General features: G+C 40.1%; 1 protein-coding gene across 1 annotated transcript in view; it reads right to left on the bottom strand.

Annotated features, from left to right (window-relative positions):
- Positions 1-651: 651 nt before the first annotated feature.
- The window catches only part of LOC311287874 (erythroid membrane-associated protein-like), a gene marked incomplete at its 3' end in the record, with an annotated part of 177103 nt that continues 157888 nt past the window's right edge, over positions 652-19866 (bottom strand). The window contains exon 13 of the mRNA XM_084404984.1: positions 652-1307. Coding sequence (XP_084261110.1) covers positions 652-1307 — 656 coding nt within the window. The remainder of the gene's footprint in view (positions 1308-19866) is intronic.

Raw genomic sequence — 19866 nt, 5'->3', positions numbered from 1 at the left:
TAGAACCACAGATTAATACACAGGTTAGGGAAATTAAATGCAGGGAAGTATAAAGTATAGTTATAGTAAGTTCATGTGTTTCTGGTTGTGTGTTAGTAACAGAGAGGATGAAGAACTCTTTAATATGTGAAGACTGTAATAACTCACTTCATCATCTCTGTTTTCAGACACTAGATGAATGTGGGAAAGAAGTTGAGTTTGCAATCCCAGTTTACATCTGGACTGTCTCTCTTCTATTGGTGTGATTTTTGTTGTTTTCTATGTCTGATACTGTTGGTTCATGTTGAGTTTTCTGTTCTGCAGTTCAGTCAGTATCAGAGCAAGACGAGATCCCTGAATCAGTCAGATCAAGAGTGTCTCGAGCTGTAATAGTGTTGCTGTGAGCAGCAAATGTGCAGCACTTGATCTGATGATGTTAGGGGATTATTGTAATAATATTGCTTCATCTAAAGCTGTCGTACCTTAAAGACTGAACTGATGCTGCTGTATTCAAGCTGTACATTATCAGTATTCATGATCTCAGTGGGAATCAAACCATGAGCTTGATGCTCTACTTGTGCATTTTAAACACTTTTCTAGTATGTATATCTGAGAAGAGATATTTACTTTTTTCATATTCGTTCTTCTGTCTAAACACACTGGATTGGTCAGTCAGGCGTCTGAGCTGTTACCCAGTAAAGGTGCACTGGACTCTACAGCTGATTCTACAGGTGATTCTACAGGTGTTTCTACAGGTGATTCTACAGGTGCAGGTGTTTCTACAGCTGATTCTTCTGTTTTTGGACAATCCAGAATTATAAGTGGACTCGGATCTCCTACACCTGGATTAAACAGCGGAGTGACTGATCCAGTGAATCTGGTGCTCATGGTCAGCAGATGTTTCCTCTCTTTGACATTGTAAAATGACAGCTGACCGTCATCATAATCTAACAGAACTCCCAGTTGTTCAGGTCTCGGCGTCACTGAGAGTTTAACTGGTGGATCAGTGTTGGTGAAAATGCCATTAGGACCGTCTGAACACAAGAACCAGCAACCGCGTGATGGAGTAAAAGCAGATCTGAATCTGTGAAGATTTCTATATTCCTCCACACCAATTAACCAGTAGTTTTTAGGAGGTGTATCTTGTACCGCCAAAGAAACCTCCCAATAGTGACGTCCAGATGTAAATGTTTGAGCTCCAATTGCACGTAATAGATATGGAAATCCCTCTCCAGTGTGTTTATATCCTGGAGCGTCACTCACTGTTTTACAGTCCTTAGAAACCGTCAGACCTGAATATGAACGCCCAGGATCAATAGTGATCTGAACTGTGAAGAAAACAATGCAACAATTATTAATACACTTCAACGTGTGTGAGATGATATTTACAAATATATGCATATATGACTAAAGATGATGAAATGCATATATATAACTGAGATGATGTCATACCTGCATGTTTCCTCAGGTCTTCTATATTTGTGTCTCCCACAACTAAAATGAAAAATAATTTGAGACTTTAGAGAAATAAATCTACTCCTGTATCTGTATCATCAATATATAACAGAAATTATTAGTTTTTATCAACTTTTATGAATTGCTTATTCCCCATAATGAAGTTGTATATTTGACTATGTTTCTGCAACACTTTGTAAAATATACAGCGGAGTCCAAAAGTCAAACGTGTGTGTGTGTGTGAGTGTGAGTGAGTGAGTGTGTGTGTGAGTTTGTTTGTGTGTGTGTGTGTGAGTGTGTGTGTGTGTGCGTGAGAGAGAGAAAGAGAGAGAGAGAGTGTGTGTGTGTACTTGTTTTCATGACAACTGAGGACATTTTTATGATAACACACCTGCAAATGAGGACACTCGGGAAAATACGTGATTTATGAGGACATTTTGGGGGTCCTCATTTTTCAAATGGCTTTAAAAACATACTAAGCAGTGTTTTTTTTAAAATGTAAAAATGCAGAATGTTTCCTGTGATGGGTAGGTTTAGGGGTAGGGTTAGTGTGTGTGTGTGTGTGTGTGTGATGGGTAGGTTTAGAGGTAGGGTTAGTGTAAGGGGATAGAATATACAGTTTGTACAGTATAAAAACCATTACGCCTATGGAATGTCCTCACAAATCACATAAACATGGCTGTGTGTGTGTGTGTGTGTGTGTGTGTGTGTGTGTGTGTGTGTGTGTGTGTGTGTGTGTGTGAGATTGTGCCCTTGTTTATATAACATTGTGGGGACCAATTTCGGGTATGGGGGGATTAGGTGGAAGGAAGTAGTTGTTTGGGTTCTGTGTATGTACTTTGTGTGTGTACTTATTTTCGTGTTAATTTTTTAATTTTAAATGTAATTTAACTTTTACAGATTTTTAATGTATTGTTCCTTTGTATGCTGTCTTGCTGTAAAACCAATTGCCCTTCGGGGACATATACAATAAACACTAAACACTAAACACTAAATGTCCCCATAAGAATAGTAAAACCTGAGATCACCTACATTGACCAGCCAGCGGTCCCCACTTTTCAAAAGGCTTATAAATCACACAGGATGAGTTGTTTTGAGAAAGTAAAAATGCAGAATGTTTCCTGTGATGGGTAGGTTTAGGGGTAGGGTTAGTGTGTGTGTGTGTGTGTGTGATGGGTAGGTTTAGGGGTAGGGTTAGTGTAAGGGGATAGAATGTACAGTTTGAACTGTATAAAAACCATTATGTCTATGGAGAGTCCCCACAAAGATAGTGAACCAGACATGTGTGTGTGTGTGTGTGTGTGTGTGTGTGAATAGGTCAGTCCTAAACTCAGTGTTTTGTGAGTCACCAAACCTGTTATATTAATGTTTTCTTCTGCTACAACATGAATGTTAATGTTTATTTGATGATTAGTGCGTCACTTCAGCGGTTTCAGTTCTTGTAAAATATATAAAAGAAAAACATCTTCAAGTACCTTCTTTTGTCAGTTTCTCCGTAGATTCATCGTCACAAACTAAAATGAGAGAAAATGTGATTGGAGGGATTAATTATCATTCAGCTTCCACAAATACTCCAGACACTATAAACCTCAATAACTCCTTTAACTCTTTCAGGTAGAATCTCTTTTATATATTAACTTGTATTGTTGTCAGTTATGCTTCTTAGGCTCAGGGTCAAAGGTCATTCTAGCCTCATAAAAACACCACACTGCTCTTCGTGTTCATCCGTTCATCCAGGAATTACTTTAGTTGTGTCAGCCTTTCAAGACATTCAGATCAGATTGGTTTGAAATGATGATGTTCTTAATTATCAATTAAATCTTTAAATAAGAAATGAAAAGTGCTGTATCAGTGTTTGCTGAGGGTGTGAATTCTACAGTCATAAACTGAATGATTTTCATCACATCTGCCTCGTGATTTGGTGTTTCTCTGAATTTACTGTGGCTTCAATGTGTAACCACTTCATTTTACCTTATACAATCAAAATGTTTAAGAATGGTATGATTATATTTATAGATTCTGCACAATTTGTTTGTTTACCGTTATTTGTCTTTAATAAGTCTGAGATTGGAGCAAAGCGGGAGAGAAAAGAGGAAAGGATGGAACAAACAACAAGCTTTACAAATACTGTACAGTGTACGCATATATAACTGAGATATCATCATAAAATACCTGTATCTTTCTTCAGTTCTTCTGGCATTTTTTCTCCCACAACTAAATTAAAAAACAAATAGTTCAAGGTTTTAGAAAAAGAAAACTACAGCTGTAATTGTGGACATATACAGTTATTACTATTAGCTGGAAATGTGTTCTGGTACAAGATTTCTGCTACAAAATACACATGAGCATTTGTTTGAAGTTTAGTGGATAGCTTCAGATATTATTGCTGATATTGGATATTGCAATAATTACGCTTTTGTCAGACTCTCCATAGTTTCATCGTCACAAACTAAAATGAGAGAAAATTTCATTTTGAAGATTATGTGTTTTGGATCTTAAAATGAAATGTGTGTAGTTTAATTACCTTCTTTACCTGTTTTCTTCCCTGAAAGAAAGATAAAAAAAATAAAAAAAAATAAACACATAAGCATAAAATACCCACATAAAAAGCTTTTAAAGATTAAATAATTTTAATCTTTTAACCAGATTGTACCTGTTAGTTTATGTCTGTATTTGAACAGGATCTGCCCAGTCAAACCCAGAAGAGCACAGATGAGAAGGGTGAAGAAAAGAGCTTTCCATGGATCTGAGGAATTTGGTGGAACTGAGGAAGACAAACCAGATTAATCTTAAATTCTTCAAAATCCATTACAATGATTAAGTAGATTTTTTTTTTGTAAAAACATAAAAATGTCATTCATAATCCATTTTTCTTCTGAAACAGGATTGAGAACTAAATGTAGGATGGGATTTTATTTTTAATTGTATGGCTGAAAAATGTAAAATTTAATTTGACTAACCAAATTCACACCCGAAAATTTTCGGAACTTACAACCACATTGTCTGTACAGCCTTTTTTTGGATATCTACAAATATGTTTGTTCTAAGATGTTCCCTGACCTGAAGAGATGATGGCTTGTATGTTCAATCTTCCTTCTCTAAACTCTCCAGTCTTGAGAGACATTGAACATGAGATCAGTTGAGCGTCCGAGTGAGAGACGGCCGTCCAGCTGTGGACAGAGAACATCTCATCTGCTCCACGACTGCGAGACACTCCTCCAGGACGGAGAGCCGTTCGCTCATCTGACATCCAGTTGACGTCCGGCTCTGGATACCAGCCGCTGGACTTGATACCATCCTGATTGGTTCTCTTTCTAACATTCGTTCGGTATCTCACTATGGGAACACCTCACGGAAGCAACAATTACACCACATCTGCCAACCATGGCAGACCCATCGCTGCAGCAATCAGGGAGTCCCGCCTCCCTGTATATAAACCGCAGCTACCTGCCGTTTCATCATTCTCGCTCTCTTCCCCGTGGAAGATTTCAGAAGCTGTCCTCAGCAGACTTGGGAATTATTGCTTAACAATTTTCAGACGGAGCCGAAAGGTAACGTCCCAAACGCAATACAATTCTTAAGTTGTTGAGTGACTTTGTCACTTAAGAGTGCGATAACTAACGTGTCAAGACAAGTTTTCCTGCTCTTAAGTTTTTCCATTTAATTTCCAAGTTTTTCTGGGCGCTCACCACACACAAAAAAAAATAAGGAAAAGAGAGCTCTCTAATCGCAGCACAGCTCCGTACTAGTTATCACGTTGTGGTTAAAACTTACCGTACAAAGAGAGTGCAGGCTCCATCATGGCTACCATGATAGAACCGGAGAGCCCCGGAGGAAAAGGTCATCCTCCGCATCCGTGTGCTTGTGGAATGTGGATTTCTGCTAAGGATGCACACAACCTCTGCATCTCCTGTCTGGGTGCTAAACACGCTCAGGCAGCGCTGTCCAACCCCGAGGGCTGCCTGCACTGCACGATTTTCTCGGCTAAGATCTGAGAAAGAAGACTCTGTGTGGCAGTCGCTGGAAAATCGGACCCATGCCTCTCTGCTCAACCCAGAGAGGAACCCATGGATTGTCCTCAGACCACCAGCTCATGTGTGGCTGAGATGAAAACATTTTGGGACAAGCCTTTTTCACATCGAGTGCCCGTTAAGGGCTTCTCAAGGCTGGATGTTCAGGGAATGGACGATCTAGGGATGGCAGATCCTCTCCCTGTGGAAACATCTGTAGCGAATCATTTGCACCCGGGCCGCAGATCGGCGCTCTCTTCAACCGGAGCCTCGATGCCAGGAAAGACAGAGCGCTTCGCCACCTCTGTTTTTCAAAAGATCTACAAATCATCTGCACTATCCGTTCGTGGTTTGAATGCGACGTCCCTCCTTACAGTCTATCAAGCAGAGCTATTAGAGGAGATGGGTTGTCAGCTGGACTCCGGATCTCCCAACCCAGTGCTCTGGGAGGAGATATGCGTCATCGCGTCAACCTACGCACGTCCCACGGAGCAGTTCAAAGTTGCGGACGGAGTATGGGCTTAGCAGTTGTGGGAGAGAGACCACTGTGGCTGGGTTTGTCAGGACTCTCTGACAAAGAGAAGGTGGAGTTTTTAAATGCCCCTATAGATCCAAAGGCCATGTTCGGCGCGACAGTAATGGCGTTGCGGCAGCAGTGTAACCTGCGGAAGAGGGAGGGAGAAGCTTTCCAGGTCTGTCTCCCAAGAAAGCCGGCTGCTCGGCCTTATCATCCGAGCCGGCCGAATTTCAGACCCTCAGGGAGAGGAGGGCATTCAGATTATCAGCCTTCCCGCCCCGCTCCACCACAACAGCCGTGCAATGCGGCTCCACAGTCAAAGCCCAGTTTCGCTAGGCCGAAACAGTCATTCGCGGCCGCAGCAGCGAAACACCAATCAGCTGCCCCCTCAGGGGAATAAGAAGAGGCGGTCGACCTGATACGTCAGTTCAGCATCAGGAAGGGTTGGGAGACAGCACCCAGGGTTTCTCTGTCTCATCCCTTCAGAACGATTCCTCTCTCCCTCCCGCGGGGAAAATGGGTCTCCGTCCCATTCTGGATTTACGGGTCCTCAACAGACACCTCAGAAAATACAAATTCAAAATGCTGTGTGTCAGAACGTTGTGTCAAAATATTCGTCAAGGAGACTGGTTAACCTCGGTGGATCTCCAGGACGCATATTTTCACATAGATATTTTTCCTATCAGGTCTGCCTATCAGGGCACAGTATAAGAGTATACGAGAATACCGTTTGGCCTCGCTTTAGCCCCTCGGGTATTCAGCAAGTGTGTGGAAGGAGCCCTGACTCCATTGAGTAGACTAGGGGTCAGGGTTTCATCATATCTGTATGATCTTCTCATCAGCGCCGTGCCTACGGCAGGCAGTGACACACACTAGTGACGCATCTGGAGAGATTAGGTTTCAAAATAAACCAGACAAAGAGTTGTCTATTTCCGTCACGGGAGATCAGTGGACTTGCTGGCTTTTCATCCACCTCCTTTTTCATCTCCAGAGGAGGAGAGGTTGCACTGTTTATTTCCGGTTCGTCCGTTGTATATGTATGTACAGAGAACCCGCACATTGCGTAAGAGTAACCAGCTGTTTGTCTCGTGGGCTGACTCTTACAAGGGCAAACCAATCTCCCGTCAACGGCTTTCCCACTGGGTGGTAGAGGCTATTGTGCTATGTTACAATAGCATGAATTTTAATAGCATGAAGCCCCCAGTAGGTCTACAAGCGCAATTTACTAGAGGTATGTCTACATCCTGGGCTCTATTTAGAGGTATTTCTATTCAAGAAATTTGCACGGCAGCCAGCTGGTCCTCTCCGCACACATTTATTCATTTCTATATACTGGATGTGACAGGATCCTCTCTGGCCCACTCTGTTCTGGGAGTGAGCAGTCAGGTGGTATAAGGTGGTTCTTTAACCCTCTGGGGTCTGAGGTGTTTTTGGGGTCCTTGAGATGTTCTGACATGCCCTGACATTTGTGCTTTTTTCAGTTGCTTATAAACATAGTAATGGCAAAAAAAAATTACACACTATTTAGCACAAACAGGGCTACCATAATATGTGAGCAACAAGAATGTACATGTCTGCATTTTTGAGAGAATAATGTTTATGCGTGGTTATTGAAAAAACTAAAAACTAAAGTTTCTGAAATAAGGCCACAAAACACACACTAAATATGTGCCAATAAGACTTTTGTCTAATGGATGTCATCGCCTAGTGTTTTTTCTTCAAAATTATGTGAAAATCACCCTGCCTAATCCTTCACATAACACAATACATTGATTTGAATTTTGCAAAGCACTTTCTGTTTGGAAAGGCCATATGCGGAGTGGGCGTCACAGATCATGCATATGTAGTGGTTCACACCTGAGGACCGCATACTTAATGAGCCATTCATTCAGGTGAGTCACTGAGCCACAAGAATGCAAGAGCAACAGTTGGAAGCATCTCAATTCTTTTTTATTTTTCCACATATTGTGCTTGCAATTTGGCCTATAATAGCCAAGGAAAACATGTAATTGTGCCGTTAATTCTCATACTGTATTTTCAGTTTTGGAATATTTATCCTCTCCCCAAATTTGTCACTAATAAAACACAATAAAAATTATTTAAAGAAAAGGCTTATATTTACCTTTTAATAGTTTGTTTACATCTACCTTGTAAATATTTAAATAAACAACAATTCAAGTGTAATCTTTCTTTGTACAAACTAAAGTATACATTTTATCATACATATTTCAAAGTTAAGGATTTGATTGATTATTTGATTATTTTTGACAAAAAAATTGGCAAATAAAAGCTTATTTGAGGTGGCAGATATTTTACAGTAAAAATGTATAATCTATCCAAAACTAACCAACGAAATGTTGTCTTTCATATGTCTGTAACATAGGTCTTTCATTTTTATTATAAGGAATATAAATGCTAATTTGCAGTTTAATACGTTGCTTATACAAATATATATATGTGCATACACACACACACATATACATGTGTATATATTTATACACAAAAATAAATTTTATTTATATTTTTTATATACATTTTTTTTTCCCACAAATTGTGCTTGTAAATTGTATAATATCCAAGGTAAACATGTCTAGTAATTGTGCAGTAAATTCTCATACTGTATTTTCAGTTTTGGAATATTTATCCTCTCCCCAAATTTGTTACTAATAAAACACAATAAAAATTATTTAAAGAAAAAAAAATTATATTTACCTTTTAATAGTTTGTTTACATCTACCTTTTGAGGGACATTTTCCCTTATTATTATTATTCCTCACAGCGCTGCGAGACGGTGTAAACAAGTAATGATCTGAATAAACTTGTGTTTTATTGAGCTGATATGGGGCTCGAGAAAACACAGCCCCTCACAGGTTTGCGCCGTGGATTCCCGCGAGTCAGACGCGGATACTGTGTTTGTTTTAGGCTCGCGCAGTCTTCACTCGGACGCGCGCTTCAATCCGTTGTGGAGACTCTCTTTTCGTTCCAGTGAAATTACAAAACAAAATACACACACACACATGTCTCTGCCTGATATACAACCACTGATAAACATAATCTGATTTGACAAAAAAAAAAAAAAACTATGAATGCGGATTCGAACTCAGAACCTCTGACACGCTAGGCAAATGTTCTACCACTAGACCACTTGAGTTCACGTATTTACTCACGTGAAAACTCGGTGTTTACTCGGCGTGATCAATTCGCTCTTGAACATGCTGCCGTTCGTCTGAGTTACAATCTTCCTCTGAGGAAAAGCCAAGGTGAGTTATTCCTCGCTGTCCAGGATCATCTGAAGACCGTCTTTACCGGAGAACATAATGTTCTAAATTTGCTGTAAGCAAATCAAATGTGACCAAAATAAAAAAAATAATCAGTCTGTTATAAACAAACGGTCTGGTTCATGATGATCTCCAGTTCAAGCACCTTATGTTGTGATTGCTAGCCTATTTACTTTTTATGTATTAAATCCAGGAAATTTGTTAATGAAAATAATATTAAAATTAAGATACAATTAAAACAAAACGAAATTCGTTTTAAAGAATGGATTTGTGCTTTCTGTTTTGAAGTCTCTGTGAAAGTTTGAAAGTCTTTTAGCGCTCGCGTCCATAATGGAGAACTGTCACGTAATATTGTTTTTTCCTCATAAATGCGAACATGTGTCAACTAATGCAAGTAAATTTAAAAAGACTTACCCGAAATATTATCCACGGCTGGATCAAGTCGCTCAACGTTCGTCGCTCAAAATACAAACGTTCGTCGTCAGAGTCCTGCTCTTCTTCTGAGCAAAATTTGAACTCGTGTCATCTTCCAACAGCACAGGAAAGTGAATAAATGAAACTTGCTGGTTTTAAGGCATTTCAGGGGGCGTTTACCTTATTTTGCATAGATCACCTCAGCTCATTATCTTATGAATAGCGCGCTCTGCGAGTGGGTGTGAACTCATTACCGATAATTAGGTGAGACGGGAGAAACTGTACTTCTCTTTAGTTTCTTACAGATTACATTGCAGGAGAATATTTGTTTTGAATGTGAATTGTTTTATTTAAAAGTAGAAATTTAAAGCTTTCTTTAGACGCATGTTTCATGGTTGTGTGATAAGTATTAGCTGAGTTTCAGTTCATTTTCCAGACTTGTTTCAAAAAGATTTTTGCGGAGACAGAGTGAGCTGAAAGCGCACCCTGTTTATTTTATTTATTTAAAAATAAATACAAGGTTTTGATGTTAATGTGAGTGTACACAAAAAAAGAAGACCCTCTATAGTTTATAATCATGTATTTATTTTATTAATATGACCGTAAATGACGGACTTTTTTAAGTTTATGTTGCTGCTATGTGAAAAAAATCCAGCAAAACGCGGGGGCGCGTTTGCCGACCTCAGAGGGTTAAAGGGGCGGATTCTTCATAATATTCTGTTTCACCATCTGGGACAGTGATTCAGTCATAACTTGTATTCTCTCTTCTTCAGTCTGCTCCGTCAGCATATCAGCAATACGGAAGTTGTCTATATCCCATAGTGAGATACCGAACGAATGTTAGAAAGAGAATGATTAGGTTACTAACGTAACCCAGGTTCTCTGATAACATGAAGTGAGGTATCTCACATTGCCCTCCTTGCCTTTTCGCACGGAGAAGAGATATGCGGACAATGACGAAACGACAGGTAGCTGCGGTTTATATGGGGGGAGGCGGGACTCCCTGATCGCTGCAGCGATTGGTCTGCCATGGTTGGCAGACGTGGTGTAATTGGTGCTTCCGCGATCGGTCACGCCCAGAGGCGTTCCCATAGTGAGATACCTCACTTCATGTTATCAGAGAACCTGGGTTACGTCAGTAACCTAATCGTTTTGTGTCATGACATAATGTGTGACGGCATATACAGAAGCTACAAAGGGACGCCAAAACACACCAGAGTTAGCTTTCTGCTCTTCAGCAAGCACTCTCTGTCTTTGTCTGTCTTATTTGGTGTTTCTGTCAAACAAGCCTGTATATTATCAGCAAACATGGCAAAATCATTTAAAAGATGTGTGCACCCCTGTCCGAAATTCATAACGGATGGGGACAGACATCAGATGTGTGTACACTGCTTGGGAGTGCAGCACGCTCAGGCTCTGGAGGGAGCCTGTGCATATTGTGAAAGGATTCAGCACGAGGAGGGAGAACATCAGAGCTGGCAAAGGAAGCCTGAGAAAGTCAGAGAAAGCCAGTCTCAGGTGCTCCATCTGGGAACCCCGTGATCTGAGACGCCGCGCCCAAACCATGGGGAACGCAAGCCTGACCATCGTCACTGAAAATGGCCAGACGGGAGAGCAGCACTCAGATCAGCAACCTTTCACAATCTGAAGTGTGCTGCACTCCCAAGCAGTGGAGAACCCGATGCTTGAGCTATCTGCTTCTGAAGAAGTGGATGTGCTCAGCATCGAAGACGGGGATTTTGAAGATGACTCGCCACTTCATGTCCCCGCATATGAGGAGCTGGTTTCTCGTGCTGTGGACAGATTGAACATCAGCTGGCCAGGTGAAAGGCAGGAAACGCAAGCGAGAAGCAAGTTGTACGAGCGCTTCCTGCAGCACAGGGAACAACCTCACCGCCGGGGGTTTGCCATTCTTTGTGTAAATCATGGAACAAACCTCATTCATCTCGTGTGTCCACTTGGGAAAGACAGGGCTTTCCTCCTTGATGCCTCGATTTCGCCTTCTGGCCTGTTCGGTGACAATATCAATACAGTCGTCAACAGGTTTTAGGAGGCGAAAAAACAGTGTGCAGCCTTTAACCCCCTGGGGTCGGCAATCACGCCGGCGTGATCTGCTTGCTTTTTTTCTTATCAGTGCAAAAGAGACTCAAAATACTCTGTTGATTTTGATCTTACATATAAGTGTTATACATCATTCAAAACTGTTAAATGTCTTCTTTTATTTGTGTACACTCAAAATAAAAACAAAATGTTGTGTTTTTCGTAAAATAAAGAAAATAAACCTGAAGCGCGTTCTGCCATCTCTCTTAATGTGAAACTTATTCTGAAACGCATGTCTATACAACACTTGGAGTCTCTATTTTTAAAGTATGTAAATTATATAAAAAACAAATATTCTCTGTTTATGTAATCCGTATGAAAGCAGCGCCATGTACAGTTTCTCAAACGCATCCTAATTAAGTCTAATGTGACCACGCTCACGTGCGCACGAGCAATTGACATGCAAATGATCCATGCGGAGGAACGCAGACCTGTAAACGCCCCATCACCTCAAAACAAAGAATCAGAAACTTCAGTAACTTACTCCTCTCTGCTTTTCACCGAGTTTGGAAGACTGTGTTTGTGCTATGCTGTTTCACTTGGATTTACCACAGAAGAATTGGAAGAACGCGATTTGAAGATGAGAAGATTTTTAAAATAAGACATGTTAAACTGGTGGTGCCAGATTAAAATGTATGTTATGAAATGAGATTGGAGTAAAAACATGAAGCCCAATGTCATACATGTATATGTATCTGTATATAGACAGAAACATGTTGAAATGTGAACTAGACTGGTAGGCAACCTTTCAATGCTAAATGTATATACATGTCCGACACGAGGATGTTTTTATATTCTATAATAAAACACAGCATGATAAAAGTAGGCTAGTATGAGTGTATCAGGCGCAAGGTTATAATCGTTAACGAAAACGAACGAAAAAACGAAAACTAGGTGGGAAAAAACATTGTCGTTAACTGAAATAAAAATAAAAACGAGGTATTACAAAAAAACGATAACTAACTAAAACTGTAATGTGTGTTTGGCAAAACTAACTAAAATAAAATAAAATTATAGAGTAAATGTCCTTAGTTTTCGTCTTCGTCAAGGTCTTTCATTTTTTAACGCTATTTAAAACACGCTGCATTTCCTTTCCCTGCTCTCCCTCCGCCTCTCTGTCACTCATGCGTCTCTCACATGCGCGCGCACACACACACACACACACAGCCCCTCCCCTCCCCTCCGTGCACACCGCGTCTCCATGAGAACGAGTGTTCGTTCGACGTTGAAAGCAAGTTCGCGAAAGGTTGGTATCTCTATCTCGTGAACACCTTTACACAATCACACATTCAAAAATGGTATAAAATTATTTTAAATTCTGAATATAATTTTGTCAGTGTGTTAATGTCGACCCGAGAAGCGATTGCGCCTTCTTTAGAAAGTTAACTAGTCACAAGTTTGAGGTAAAATGCACTTTTTGGTTGTGGTTGTCGATGTCAAACACTATATAAGCTGTGATTCAAATATTAAATAATGTTATGTCATTTTTTTACTTTTACACTGAATGTTTGCTGCTTCAGTCCAGAGGAGTAGGCTATTGACTGTATAGGGTAAAAATTAGTATAGGGTGTGAAAATTGTACAGCTGTGGTATTTGTTATAGGGTGTGAATTCTGTATAGAAGATGTGTAGATTTCTGGTACGGCGTGTGGATTTTATAAGAGGTAAAGGAATTTCAATGGGGTGTGAATTTTTTTCTAAAATTGTGTGTTTTTGTTGAGTTATTATTATTACACAATACTTTTTCAGACCTTTTTGAATCTTGCCCCTGACAAATAACCCAAATTACAAAAAAGACTAAAACTAACACTAAAACTAATAAAAACTAAACTAAAACTAAGCATTTTCAAAAAATAAAAACTAAACTAAACTAGCAAACCCACTTTAAAAACTAATTAAAACTAAACTGAATTTGAAAACAAAAAGTCAAAACGAATGAAAAATAAAAACGAATGAAAAATGCAAAACTATAATAACCCTGATTCAGGCGCGGATTTATGGGTGGGCCTGGGTGGGCACGTGCCCACCCAGATTGACCGGTGGCCCACCCAATCAGATTAATATAGCTCTCTTCTCTTCTGCCTCTCAACGAAGGCGGTCGCATTTTCTTACCCTCCTCTCCCTTATCTTCCCTGCTTTATTCCTCTCGTCTCGTCTAGTCTACTGTCTTGTACTTTGAGAGACTCTCTCCGCACTGCTCTCCAAACTAAGAAATTATGGATTTGATCAACTGGTCTCTCAACGCAATTGACACCATCTTCTCGACGAGAAGCTTGGGTTCGGGGGAACCTGACTGCCCTGCCGGAACGTTCGCAGCTGGCTACACGATGGACGCATGGGAGAGGTGGCGGGTCGTGTGTCTGGCGGCTCTTTCCGTGGAGGACGTTGAAGATATCTACCTATTCGGAACCATGATAACAGGTTTTCTGCTGTTTGGATTAGGCATTGCCCTGGTTTATCGAGGAATTAAGAAGACGGTGACAGCTGTCCAAAACCCCATAAGGCTGCCCGTCATGATTGAAGCAGTGGGCAGAGCTGTCAGCACTCAGACTGTGACTTTGGTGACTATGAACCAAAATATTGATAACATCTTGGAGAAGCTTACAGCTTTGCAAAGGCAAATGGATCGTGGAGACCCAAATGGACCAGGAGCTGTGTAAATTGGAATGCGGCTACTCGTCCCAAGACCAAACATCCCCAATCTTATCTGCTTTCGGCCCCCCTCAACCAGCAATGGCCTTGGCCGAGGCCGCTGCTGCAACAACAACTCCTCCAGAAGAGCACTGCTGTGAGACGCTCTTGCGTTCCTTCCCCGACTCCACACTGACACCTGCTGATTGTTGACTCTGTCTGGGACCTGATCAAGGTTGTCTCCATGGCAACTGCTGTGTATCGCTATGACATCCTGCGGACTGAGGCACCTAGATTGGGATGTCAGGCGTAGCGACTCTCGAGGCCTACACATACACGGACTCTTACATATACACAGATATGCAATCACCCTCCCCCACCCCCCATCCATCGCCTTCGACGCTTTGTACCCCCAGTCTGACAGGCGGGTCTGACCAGCGCCGAGAATGGCTGCAGGACCGGATGGCTGCTTGCCAATGCTGGGTTACCTCCATTCCCCACTCCCCTCCCCTGTTGCAAGTCTTGAGTGTTCATGTTGTGTACTGATTATGTGCTAATGTTGCTGAGGTGTTTTTTACTGTTCCCACACTGTACTCCTTACAGGATCACAGTCTGGGGGTTGCCTTTTTTCTCCTCACCTCTCCTAATGTTATGCTGTATTTTTCTCCTCAAACGAATTTCCCCATTGTGGGATTAATAAAGGTTTTCAATTCAATTCAATTCAATAAAAACAATTTACATTTTTAATTTTAATAATAATAATAATAATAATGAATTAATAAATAATTTCATTTTAATAGTTTCCTGACGACATTTATGTACAATAGCTACGAAAAATAGCTACAAAAGAAAAATATTATGTCGGCATATCACGTGTCAGTCCAGTGATGCTATCACGCAACACGCTCTCTGTGCGCGCACTGACTTAACCCCCTGAGGTCGGCGGTATCGCCGGCGATACCAGCTCTCTTTTTTTTTATCAGTGTAAAAGAAACTCATAAATACTCTGTTGACTTTGATGTGTATTATTTTTCTGTATACTCACAATAAAAACAAAGTGTGGTGCTTTTCGCCAAATTAAGAAAAATAATCACGGAGCGAGTTCTGCCTTCTCTCTGTCCGTGTAGTCCATTCTGAAACGCGTCCGAAAATGAATCATAACTCAGCGAATACTTCTCACACAGGCACGTGATACATGTCTTTATGAAGCTTGAAATCTCTTCTTTTAAATGAAGTAATTAATAAAAAAAACAAATGTTTTCAACTCATGTAATCCGTTTGAAAGCAAGGAGAGGTACCGTTTTTTCCTTCTGCCTAATTATCTCTATAATGAACTGAGGCCGCCCCGCCCCCGGCGCTATTGACATGGTAAATAGTTTAGGTGATCTATGCTTCGCACCCGCCCCCCGATCAATGCCTTGAAAACACGAAGTTTCATCAGATCAGATTCACTGATAGTTCATCGCGTTTAGAGAGGATGGCGCGTTTCTCCGGTAAAGACGCTCTTCAGATGATTCTGGACAGCGAGGAATAACTCACCTTGGCTTTTCCTCAGAGGAAGATTGTAACACAGAGGAACGGCAGCATGTTCAAGAGCGAATTGATCACGCCGAGTAAACACCGAGTTTTCACGCAATTAAATACGTGAACTCAAGTGGTCTAGTGGTAGAACATTTGCCTAGCGTGTCAGAGGTTCTGAGTTCGAATCCGCACTCATATAGTTTTTTTTTTTTTTTTTTGTCAAATCAGATTATGTTTATCAGTGGTTGTATATCAGGCCTCTGCCTGATATACAACCACACATGTTTGTGTGTATTTTGTTTTGTAATTTCACTGGAACGAAAAGAGAGTCTCCACAACGGATTGAAGCGCGCGTCCGAGTGAAGACTGCGCGAGCCTAAAACAAACACAGTATCCGCGTCTGAATTTATATTCCTTATAATAAAAATGAAAGACCTATGTTACAGACATATGAAAGACAACATTTCGTTGATTAGTTTTGGATAGATTATACATTTTTACTGTAAAATATCTGCCACCTCAAATAAGCTTTTATTTGCCAATTTTTTTGTCAAAAATAATCAAATAATCAATCAAATCCTTAACTTTGAAATATGTATGATAAAATGTATACTTTAGTTTGTACAAAGAAAGATTACACTTGAATTGTTGTTTATTTAAATATTTACAAGGTAGATGTAAACAAACTATTAAAAGGTAAATATAAGCCTTTTCTTTAAATAATTTTTATTGTGTTTTATTAGTGACAAATTTGGGGAGAGGATAAATATTCCAAAACTGAAAATACAGTATGAGAATTAACTGCACAATTACATGTTTTCCTTGGCTATTATAGGCCAAATTGCAAGCACAATATGTGGAAAAATAAAAAAAGAATTGAGATGCTTCCAACTGTTGCTCTTGCAGGGTTTTTCCTGGGTCAAAATTGGTCTTCGGTGGTGGCTGACCGACATGGTCATCCACACACAGCAAAGAGTACTCTAGTACCCACATGATCCGCAAGCCCAATATTGACAATAAATGTTAAATTTAAAATAAATACAAAGAAACAGTTTGTGATTTTTTTTTTCTTAAAGAAAAGAAAGTAATTAAATGAACAAATATGAAAATAAAACAAAACATAGACTTCACTGTATAAATTATACATTGATACTTATTAAAGCTAAAGTTATCAGTGAAGAGCAGTGAGTGATTTTCTCTTTGCATTTTGTTGTCTTATTAGGGATAGTTCTCCTAAAAATTCAAATTATCATAATTTACTCTCTCAAGTTGTTTTAAACTCGAATAAGTTTCTTTCTTCTGTTGAAAATAAAAGTTATTTGGAAGATTGTGGGTAACCAAACAGTTGATGTACCCCAGTGACTTCCATAGTATATTCTCCTATGAAAGTCAATGGGGATCAGCTACTGTTTGGATAGCCACATTCTTCAAAATATTAATATTAGAAAAATATTAGAAAATATTAGAAGGAAATTAATAGAGGATTGGAACAACATTAGAGTGCATTAATGATGAGATAATTTTTATTTTTGGGTGAACTATCCCTTTAAGGACAAGTGGCAGCGTGTTTACTATAACTACTGTCTCTTTAAGAGTTGCGCGCGACGCGTCTAATATACACGCATTTGACAAGCAGATTTTCTCTCAATTTTCTCAAGTTTGCTTTCACTTTAGACATAACCGACTTTGTTTATATAAACCTTGTATGTATTTAACAGTATAAGCACAATAAGACTCGAAAGATAACTTAGTACCAGGCGCTGGTAGACAGGCTTTTAGTGCATGTGAGCTTCACAGCACAGGTCAGAACAGCGCATCAGCACGCGAATTAAATGTTTAACCGACAAGGCATTAAGCACATGCAAATTATGAACTGCAGTGTCCCGTTCCGCTGCGTTAACATTTATGTGAACATACGTCGCGTTGTTTAGTATGTTGGGAGGCGCCAGAACAGATATAATGCACGATTCTACGATATTTCTTCAAAAGCAGATCGTGGAGACATTTTAATCGTCCACGATCAAAAATCGTCATATCGCACACGGTACACCCCTAAAAAACCACTTCAAACTGGATAGATTTTTTTTTATTTTTTTTTTTTGCGTTTATTTAAAGTTATGTCAGCTGCATGTGCGGAATGCTTGTCACAAGCTGTAAGAGAAGATAAGGCAACTTTTTTTTACTGCAATTCACACCCAACGCTAATTCAGCAAAAATATTCTCCGAATGCACCACGTGCACCATGGATTCGGTCTTCCGACCTTTATGATCAGTTGATTTTGATGCGAGGGAGCAAAGACAGAACTGAAGACGGAGAGTGCCCGCGCGGGGGTGGGGCGCTGTGATCGTTCTCTCCGTCACTCCGTCAGTAGCCTGCTTCACTCGCAAAACCAAATTACTGGTCAAATAAGGCTTTGGCGGGACAAAAAATCGTTTTGGCGGCCGCCAAAAAATTTTCAATGTAGGAAAAACCCTGTCTTGCATTCTTGTGGCTCAGTGACTCACCTGAATGAATGGCTCATTAAGTATGCGGTCCTCAGGTGTGAACCACTACATATGCATGATCGTCAACGCCCACTCGAATATTGCCTTTCCAAACAGAAAGTGCTTTGCAAAATTCAAATCAATGTATTGTGTTATGTGAAGGATTAGGCAGGGTGATTTTCACATAATTTTGAAGAAAAAACACTAGGCGATGACATCCATTAGACAAAAGTCTTATTGGCACATATTTAGTGTGTGTTTTGTGGTCTTATTTCAGAAACTTTAGTTTTTAGTTTTTTCAATAACCACGCATAAACATTATTCTCTCAAAAATGCAGACATGTACATTCTTGTTGCTCACATATTATGGTAGCCCTGTTTGTGCTAAAGTGTGTAATTTTTTTTTGCCATTACTATGTTTATAAGCAACTGAAAAAAGCACAAATGTCAGGGCATGTCAGAACATCTCAAGGACCCCAAAAACACCTCAGACCCCAGAGGGTTAACGTTGTGATAGTCTACACGCGACTCGCGTGACAGACAGATTAACTTCAGGTTTAAAGCAGCCGAGAGGGCTGACTGACATGAGTACAAGGTAGTTAAATTCACTACCTAAGTACCGATCTGCTATAGTTGACATATTTATCAGGCGTGTTACATAGGCGTAATTTGCGGGTGAGGCGGGTGGGACATGTCCCCACCACTTTTTAAAACATCTCGCGGCACGAATGTACCAATTCTACAAAACATTAAACAACCAGCAGAGCATTCATTTCGTTCGTTTGTTAAATAAGAGACGATCTAGCGCTGAAATGTGTTTTTTAAATCAAGTGATGAAAGTGCTGGTTGCCGCTGCGATCAGTGGCGCTGATAGCCACAGTGTTTTCTCGTGTGGCTCGCGCACACCGCACTGTCTTTACTCGGACGCGCGCTTCAATCCGTTGCGGATACTCTCTATTCGTTCTGGTGAAATCACACATCATAATGCATACATGTCCCTCCTTGATATACAACCACTGATGAACATAATCAGTTTTAATGAGAAAAAAAAAAAAAACTGTACTTATGCGGATTAGATCCCACAACCTCTGACACTGTTGGCGAAAGTTCTACCACTGGACCATTTAGGCACGTTGTTCAAATAGGCGAATCTATGTATTTTAGCACTGACAACATATATTAGGCTACATCTCATTAAACGACAAATTAAACACCATGTAGCCTACTATTTAAATCGATTGCTGGACATTGTAATTTTGTTGTACAATGTACATATATCTAATTTAGCAAAAGTTACGCCACTGGGCGTGTATATAAGCTTAAAAAACCGAGGCCCCCGTATATTCACCAGGCCCACCTATTAATGACATTCTGTATCCGCCACTGGAGTGTATACTATGTTTAGAACCGTGCTTACTGTTAAATACTGTGTTTGTGGAAATCTGCTCAAGCGTAGATGTATAATATGGTAACAATAA

The sequence above is a fragment of the Rutilus rutilus genome (assembly GCF_951802725.1).
Source record: "Rutilus rutilus genome assembly, chromosome: 3".
Lineage (NCBI taxonomy): Eukaryota > Metazoa > Chordata > Actinopteri > Cypriniformes > Leuciscidae > Rutilus > Rutilus rutilus.
This window is presented reverse-complemented; position numbering and strand designations above follow the sequence as displayed.